Source organism: Rattus norvegicus, chromosome 8 (assembly GCF_036323735.1).
Source record: "Rattus norvegicus strain BN/NHsdMcwi chromosome 8, GRCr8, whole genome shotgun sequence".
Lineage (NCBI taxonomy): Eukaryota > Metazoa > Chordata > Mammalia > Rodentia > Muridae > Rattus > Rattus norvegicus.
The window spans coordinates 25,806,543-25,816,255 of NC_086026.1; the positions used below are offsets into that span (position 1 = coordinate 25,806,543).

The 9,713-nt window shown below is 37.4% G+C and overlaps 1 protein-coding gene across 1 annotated transcript; it reads left to right on the plus strand.

Annotated features, from left to right (window-relative positions):
* The first annotated feature begins 4,538 nt into the window (after positions 1-4,538).
* Positions 4,539-5,477, plus strand: Or7g35 (olfactory receptor family 7 subfamily G member 35). The gene has a single exon (NM_001000873.1). The coding sequence runs from the start codon at positions 4,539-4,541 to the stop codon at positions 5,475-5,477; it is 939 nt and encodes a 312-aa protein (NP_001000873.1).
* Positions 5,478-9,713: the final 4,236 nt, after the last annotated feature.

Consider the following 9,713-nt stretch of genomic DNA (forward strand, 5'->3'; position numbering starts at 1 on the left):
AATTTCCTGTATGTTTTGGATCAGTAGCCTTTTCCGTTTTACATTTTCTTTGACAGTTGGGTTGAATATTTCTATGGTATTTTCTGCTCCTGAGATTCTCTCTTCTATCTCTTGTATTCTGTTGGTGATGCTTGTATCTTTGGCTCCTTGTCTCTTCCTTTGGTTTTCTATATCCAGGGTTGTCTCCCTTTTTACTTTCTTTATTGCTTCTATTTCCAGTTTTAATTCCTTCACCCATTTGATTGTGTTTTCCTGGAATTCTTTCAGAGATTCTTGTGATTCCTCTCTATAAGCTTCTACTTGTTTATTTATGTTTTCCTGCATTTCTCTAAGGGAGTTCTTTATGTCTTTCTTGAAATCCTCCATCATCATGATCAAATGTGCTTTAAAATCAAGATCTTTCTTTTCTGGTGTGTTTGGATGCTCAGTGTTTGCTTTGGTGGGAGAATTGGGCTCTGATGATGCCAGGTAGTCTTGGATTCTGTTGCTTGAGTTCCTGTGCTTGCCTCTTGCCATCAGGTTGCCTCTCGTACTGCCTTTTTCTGCTATTTCTGACAGTGGCTAGACCTTCCTATAGGCCTGTGTGTCAGGAGTGCTGTAGACATCTTTTCCTGATTTCTTTCAGCCAGTTATGGGAACAGAGTGTTCTTCTTTCAGTCCTGTAGTCTTTCCTGTCTACTGGTCTTCACTTATTCTTGTGGGCATGTGTTCTGAGTCCAACAGGCAGGTAACTTCGAGTAGAAAAGTTGGTCTTACCTCTGTTCCCTGGGCTGAAGTTGCTCCTGGGGTGGGGGCTTCTTTTGAGCTCTCCATGAGGGCAGCAACCATAAGGGCCTCCCCTGCCTTTTCCAGGGGCCCCTGTGAACTGGGGTCCCAGATAGCGTTAGGTGTTTTCCTCTGGAGTCAGAAATGTGGGCAGTGTATAGTCTCTTCTGTCTTCCCAGGAGTGTCTGCCCCTCTGAATATTTAGCTCTCCCTCCCACGGGATTTGGGTGCGGGGAGCTCTTGACCAGGTCCCTTCAGATCCGGGAGGTGTCTGGACCACAGGGGACCTGCTGCTTGAGTGCCCATTTTTTTTCATTTTCTTTGACTATTGTGTCAATGTTTTCAATGGAATCTTCTGCATCTGAGATTCTCTCTTCTATCTTCTGTATTCTGCTCATGATGCTTGCATCCAAGACTCCTGATCTCTTTCTTAGGTTTTCTATTTCTAGAGTCATCTCCCTTTGTGATTTCTTTATTGTTTCTATTTCTTTTTTTAAATTTTGTTGGTTTTGTCCAATTCCTTCACCTGTTTGTTCTGCTGATGCAAGTTATCCTTGGTTTCTATTGCTTAGGTTCTTGCACTTGCCTCTCACTCCCTAGTTATGTTCCTTGGTGTTGCTCTCTTCTGAATGGAGCTTGCTCCTCCTATGAGTCTGTGAGACTGTGATCTTATGAATGAGAGCAATCCTGGGAGACCAGGTCTCTCTGGATGGGATTTGGGTACCCAGGGCATGTGGACAGCCTTACCTTTGGGCACAGATAGAGACTGGAAGGATGAAAAGATAAAACTTAATGCATAAATTTCATTTTATGGTTCATGACCAGTCTATCCCAGTGAAAAAGCATGCCTTTGGGAACAAGGATTTTCAGGTCATATTAAATCTTCATACAGTTACAGAAAGTGCTTATGAAATGGATTTTGTCTACAAAGTTTCAGTGCTAGCCCAATTGACCTACTTCCATCAACACATAATGAGTATACAGTCTCTCTAAACAATGTCAAGAGGTGGAAAGCTAGATCTGAAAAGCGTCAACCTATAAAGGACATTTCACATGCCAACCACAACATACCACCAATGATAAAATCTCAAGGTGCAAAAGGATTCATTATTTTTCTAATATTTCTATAATTTATAATTCCAACAATATGTGAAAGATACAGAGGGGAAAATATTATTGAAAGAAAGAATTAGAACAAAATTGAATGAATAAGTCAGTAACAGAATATAAAATTTAATGTTTTCTCTTTTATAAAGGTGGTAAAAAATAGGTAGCATAAAATAAAAATAAACTATTGAAAGGCTAAGAGGCTCAAGCAATGAAGGTTAAAATATAGAAAGAAGCTGGATCATGTTGTTACTATTCAAAGTTCACAATTAATCTCATTAATTCATGTAATTAATATTTATAAATAAAATTTGAATAAATACAAACATGCACATTTATATAATACAACTATTTTTAAAAGCTTAAGAATGAGAAGGATTAACACATTGATTACTAAATGACTCCGTGAGTTGCTAGTATTATATAATCTTAAACATATTTATGCCTACATTGTCATAATCAATGAATATGACTATATATTCAAATATAAAAGACAAATAGATATCTTAACTAAATATATTGATGCAAGTATAATGGGATATTTGAATTTACTAAAATTTCAGTGTGTTATATTTGCCAGGTCTATAAAATGAAAGTATCAGAAAACAGGGAAAGTCAAATATGCCCTCATGGGTCAGGAAAACAGGCATTCTGAATTTCTCCGATCTACATACTTGGTCTTTAAGGACCTATACCCCTGGGATGCTACTGAATGTAATACTTACTGTCTAGTAAGAAACTCTGGTTTTTAAACTGTCAGGGATCTGGAGAATGCGTACAAGCCAGTGAACTTAAAAGCACTGCAAGGTCAGAAAACAATAGCTTCATCTTCATCTAGCTACTGTCCTTTCTTCTGTGAGTTCCTGATTCTATCCTGTGCATGCAAGGGCTGAGCATTTTCATACTGAGTGCACATGCTGACAATTAATTTCCTTGAAAATTTCAAGTAATGTAGATTGTTGTATTTAATGATTTGACATGAAGACTTGTCTTTTACCACAGCTTTATTGCAGGAAACCAGTGGGGAAATGATATGTGAAAAACATCGAGAGACAATGTCAAGTGAGCACCCTGCCATTTTATTGAGAGACTGTCATTTTCACTGTGGCAAGTATTCTGCTTTCATTCATTCTGCTAGATATCTCTTACCTGTCTTCAAAGCATCCAGAGATAATTTCTTCTAAAAAGAAATATGATCTTCATATATTATGACTACTTTAAATTTTTTAATTTAATTTTAGTACCTTTGTTAATGAAGGAAAGTGTATTAGTTAGTATGTTAACTTTCAGGGACTATTTTTTTTTAATATAAAGTAAAATACCAAATATTGGATAGATTATTCACAGTCTTCTTTCAGCAGTCCTGAATTGTTAAATATGTTTGACATTGGGGTCAATCAAGTCGATTTCTTCTTTTGTATATATCTATTCACCCTTCCTCTTTATGATACTATTGTAGTTTTATATATTTTAAAACCATATTGTAACCATTGTGTAAGAACATGAATTGTTTCCAGATCTTAAACCAGTTCTCTTTACAATTGGATTTACCCTTGTGTACTAGTATTCTGAAATATTGAGTATAATTTATGTAATGAGTGAAATATGAAACAAAAAATGTGAAACATGACTTTGCCTCAAACAATCACAGCCTTCTGATTCTCTGTGATGTCTTACATTTGTTTTTGTGAGGACATGTGAAGAATTTGAGCAGAGGGTGAAAAGCACAGAAAGATTTAAGTGCCATTTTCTAACTCCCACTTTTGATTTTAGCTTCAAAAATATTAAATAAGATCACAGAAAGGTAATATGCCAGAAAATTGGCTTAGTACATAAAAATGGCATGTAGGTGGAATAACAACAAAAAGTACATAAAGGATAAAAATATAGTTCAGGCATGTATAATTCTAATATAGCTATTAGGAGATAGAAATTAAATAATGGAAATGCTACCTATAAAGTCTTAGTAGAGATATCCTACCATAATCCATCATGAAAATGCCAAAGAGACTTTATCACAAAATATAGAAGTAAAATTAACATCTGAGGCTTTCCTCTGCTCTTTACAAATGTACCATCCAATGCACATAAAATGCCTCATAGCATGGGCTCAGAAGTATGAAAACTTCCTTTATAGCTGATGGCAGTGTTTAGGGAGATTGTAAAACCTTTCAGTGTTAAAGGAAGTGGGTCAATGGTATTGACATTAAAATTTTATAGCTAAGACTGACTTTTACCTACATTTCAACTAGTGATCACCTGTACTCTTATGGAGAGCTATAAACCTTGGTCACATAGATAGTCTAGGTTAAACTCAGTGGGTCAGAAAAACAAAGATAAAAACAGGAGCATGGAATAGATTTCAGTAGAAAAGAGGATGGGTAGTAGGGTACCAGGGAGATATGGTGGAGTTGTTATAAGAATGCATTATACAGGTGTATCAAATTGTCAAAGAGCAAATTTAAGTACAAAAAGAAAATGTATGATGTAATATTAAGGCATCTGTTAAAATTTTGGCTAGTAACTCTCATCAAATGATGTTCAGTAAGAAAACAATGACTGACTTTTTTTTACCATGGTACAATATGATATTGATTTTTCTTATTTAGATTTGATTACTTACATTTTCATTTTGTTACATTCTCTCCTGAAGACTGACATGAAACATGGAGCCACAAAACCAAACATTTGTGTTACAATTCCTTCTTCTAGGATTTACAGATGATGCAGAATTTCAGTCTCTCATCTTCAGCCTCTTCCTTTTCATATACTTAGTCACAATCCTCGGAAACCTGTTCATAATTCTAGGTATAGCCTTTGAATCCCACCTCCATACTCCAATGTACTTCTTCCTCTCCAATTTGTCCTTTAATGACATCAGTTTAAGCACAGCTACAGTCATCAAGATGCTGGTTAACATTCAAGCAAATGACCAGAGCATCACTTACACAGGCTGCCTCACACAGCTCTTCTTTGTACTTGCTTTTGCATATTTTGAAAATTTTCTCCTTACAGTGATGGCCTATGATCGCTATGCAGCTATTTGTCACCCATTGAGGTATAATATCATAATGAATCCTAAGGTATGTGTTCTACTCTCATTAATTTCTCTGTTCATTAGTATTATGGATTCCCTGATGCATACTCTCATGGTACAGAGGCTATCCTTCTGCAGAAATCTGGAAATCCCTCACTACTTCTGTGAACTTGATCAGGTCATCAAGCTTTCCTGTTCTGACACCCTCATTGATAACATTGTACTCTTTGTAGCAACTTGTGTATTTGGTGGTGTTCCTCTTTGTGGAATCATTTATTCTTATTATCATATTGTGTCTGCAGTCTTGAAGATAGCATCATTGGAGGGAAAGTACAAAGCCTTCTCTACTTGTGGAACTCACTTGTCAGTGGTTTCCCTATTTTATGGGGCTGGTTCTATGGTATATATCAGCTCTGCAATAAGTGCCTCACCAGGAAAATCTGCAGTGGCTTCAGTGATGTACTCTGTGGTTCCTCAAATGATGAACCCTTTTATCTACAGTTTAAGGAACAAGGACATGAAAGTTGCCATAAGAAATATTTTAAGCAAGACCATTTCACTTGAATAATGTGTACTTTGCTTAAAGTTTACAATCCTAGAATTAGACAAAAATGATTAGATTTCTGGTGAAGTATAATATCTGAAACTTCTGTTGCTATAACATTCTAAAACTATACGTCAATAATCTGAACATGTGTTTTAATTGGTACAGAATCATGGACATTCCATGTGTCCACATCTTTGAAATTTAACACAAGACTTTATTTCTTTATCAACATTTTCATTCTTCAGGATTTGCAGAGGATAATGAAAAAAACACCAGAAATTCAAAACTCACACATGTGATTCTTGTAATTTTCTCAGAAAATGTAAAAAATCTAGAAATATTAATGAAGAAATTATTTTCAAAATAGTTTACTAATGTGCAAAAGATTATCTGAACTGGCAGAGTGTTAAACGTGCAAGAGTACTAACCTCTAAGTCTAAGGAAATTTCAATCCTTGAAACCAACATGGTAAAAGGAAAGGACTGACTTCTGCAAGACGCAATCCATGATGATTATGCACATTATGATTATGTACCAATCACATGCATACATGCATGCATTCATACATCTACAGAAAAAGAAATAAAACTGTGTAATAAAAGCATTATAATAGTTATTGATCTTAACCATTCTGGCTCATATAAAATGAAATCTCATAGTAGTTTTGATTTTCTTTTTCCTGAAGAATAAGGATATATAGCATATTTTTCCATTTCTCAGCCAACTGTATTTCATCTCTTGAGAATGCTGTGCACTCCATTTTTTAATTACTTTTATTTCTTACAGTCCAATCATTAACCCCTTTCAAGTGTGTCCTCTCACAGTTCATCATCCCATTCCACACTCCTTTCTCTAACAGGATGCTCCCTCCCCACCCCCCCACAAGACTTCCCCTCTCCATGGGGCTTCAAGCCTCTGGAGGATTAGGCTCATCTATTCTCACTGAGGCCAGACCAGGCAGTCCTCTGCTGCATATGCTTCAGTGGCCTCTGACAAGCTGGAGTATGCTATTGGGTTGATAGCTAAGGGTCTGAGATTTCAAGGGTCCAGATTAGATGAGACTGCTGATCTTCCTATGGTGTCACCCATCTCCTCAGCTTATCCTAGCATTTCCCTAATTTAACCTCATTGCAGGTCCCAACTTCAGTCCATTGGTTGGGTGTAAATATCTGCATTGCTCTCTGTCAGCTGTTTTTTTGGGCCTCTCAGAGAGCAGCCAGTCTGGGCTCCTATCTGTAAGAACACCATAGCATCAGTATTAGAGTCAGGCCTTGGAGCCTCCCCTTGAGATGGATCCCAAATTGGACCAGGCACTGGATCTCCTTTCCCCCAGTTTCTTTTCCAGTTTTGTCCCTGTAGTTCTTTTAGACAGGGACAGTTCTGGGCCTGAGTTTTAAACTGTGGGATGGCAACCCTATACCTCGGCTTCATTTCCTATCTTTCTACTGGAGGTGGACTCTGCAAGTTCCCTCTCCCCACTGTGGGGAACTTCATATAAGGTCCTAAGAGTGGGCATTTCATCTTTGAGTTCTAAGAGTGTCTCACCTCCCATGTCTCTGGTATATTCTAGAGGGTACTCCCATCTCCCACCTTCTAAGGATGCATATTTCCAATCATTTTGCTGGCCGTGAGAGCTTTGCTCCTGTTTCTGGCCACCCAATACATGATCACATTTCCCCCTTCCCTTACCCTTGTCTCCTTCCCCACACAGGACCCTCTGTCTCTCCCTCACACCTTGTGATGCCTTCCATCTCCCTCCCAAGTGGAATTGAGGCAACCTCCTTTGAGCCCTTCTACTTGTTAACTTTCTTGAGTTCTGTGAATTGTATCCCAGGCATTCTGTTTTTGGCAAATATCTACTTATTAATGAGTACACAATATGCATGTAGATTTGGGTCTGAGTTACCTGACTAACAATGGTATTTTCTAGTTCCATTCATTTCCTGTGAAACTCATGTCTTTGTTCTTAATAACTGAATAGTGTTCCTTTTCATAAATATACCACATTTTCTTTATCTGTTCTTCAGTTGTGGGACATCTGGATTGTATCCAGCTTCTGGCTATCACAGATAAGACTTCTATGAACATAGTGGAGCACGGGGCCCTATGGCATGGTGGAGAATATTTTAGGTATATGCCCAAGAGTGGTGTAGCTGTGTCTTCAGGTAGATCTATTTCCTATTTTCTGAGAAACCTCCAGATTGTTTTCCAGAGAGGTTGTACCAGTTTGCAATCCCAGAATCAATGGATGAGTCTTCCTCTTTCTCTACATCCTCAACAACATGTGCTGTCACTTCAGTTTTTTATCTTAGTCATTCTGATTGTTGTAAGGTCAAATCGCAAGGTAGTTTTGATTTGTATATCCCTGATAACTAAGGATGTTGAACATTTCATAAATGTGTAAAATTATGACTGGGTGTTCTCTTCTATACTATTATTCAATCAGCTTACCTATTTTCATTAATTCTGTGCTATTTTATTACAATTTCTCCATAATAAAATTTGAAATTGTGGATAGCTATAGGAGTTCTATTATTCAATATTCTTTTAACTTTACTGTGTTTTGTGTGTGTTGGTTTCAATATAAATAAATCTGTTTTTCAATTTGTGTAATTAATTCTTATCAAATTTTGATGTTGATTTCATTGAATCTGTATATTGCTTTGGTAGGATGGTGATTCCACAATGTTAATCTTTCTAACCCATCATCTTGTGAGATAGTTCAAGTTTTGGTGAACTCTTTATCTCCTTCTTTCAATATCTTAATTTTGTATAAACATCTTTCCCTTGCTGTGTTACAGTTATCTCAAGATATTATGAGAGACTTTTGATAAAGTTCCTGGTTCCCTCATTTCCTAGTCTGTTTGATGTTTTGTTTAAAAACATGCTGAATTTTGTGTTTTAATTTTTATAATTTTTATTGGTTATTTTATTTATTTACCTTTAAAGTGTTATCCCCCTTCCCAATTTTCCCTTTACAAACCACCTATCTTTACCCACACTGCTTATATTAGGGTGCTCCTCCACCCACCCACTTCTGCTTCAGCTTCCTAGCATTCCCCTACACTGGTCCATGGAGCCCTGGACAACCAAGGAAATACCTTCCCATTGATGCCAGTTAAGGCAATCCTCTTCCACATATGCAGCTGGAGCCATGGGAACTTCCAAGCATACTCTTTGGGATGTGGTTTAGTACCTGGGAGCTTTGCTGGGGTATGATTAGTTGATATTGGTGTTCTTTCTATGAGTTTGCAATCCAATTCAGTTCCTTCAGTAATTCCCCTAATTCCTCCATTGGGGTCCGCACACTCAGTCTGATGGTTGGCTGCATGCATCCGCATCTGTATTAGTCAGGCTCTAGCACAGTCTGTCAGGATACAGCAATACCAGGCTCTCAGTTCCATTAGTTGACCTTGCCATTCCGTTTGACAAGAGCAATTTTTGGATTAATATTTTTTATATGTGTGGGTAGCACAATCCCTTAACCAGGAACCATGTCTATCCATTGGATATGGTCTCTACAGGTTCTATGTCCCCTATGTTGGATATTCTGCTAATGTCACCCCTGTTGTGTCCTGGCAAACTCTTAGTTCCCTGGCATCTGAGACTTTCTAGTGATTAACCCATTTCTCCAACACCCACTGTTACACAACTTTGTTCAAATTCCTGACCCACTGTTTTTCTCCCCCCCCTTTGCAAGTGATCCTGCCCTGCTTTTTCCTCCCCCTTTTCCTTCCCTTCCTCCCTCCCTCTCTTAGTGTCCCATAATTATTTTCGTGCCAGTTCTGAGTAGTACTCAAGTATCCACACTTTGGTCTTCCTTCTTCTTGAGTTTACATTGGTCTGTGAGTTTTATTGTGTGTATTCTGAACTTTGGGGGGGGGGGGTTATATCCACTTATCAGTAAGGACATACCATGTGTGTTATTTTATGACTGGGTTACTTCACTCAGGATGATATTTTCAAATTCAATTAATTGGCCTAAGAATTTCATGAAGTTATTGTTTTTAGTTGGTGAGTAGTATTCCATGGTGTAAATGTACCATATTTTCTGTATCCATTATTCCATTGAGGGACATCTGCATTATTTCCAAACTCTATGAGCTGCTACAAACATAGTGGAGCATATGTCATTGCTATATGTTTGAGAATCTTTTAGGTATATGCCCAGGAATGGTAGAATTGGGTCCTTAGGTAAAACTATTTCCGATATTCTGAGGTACCAAAAAATTAATATCCAGAATGACTGTACCAGCT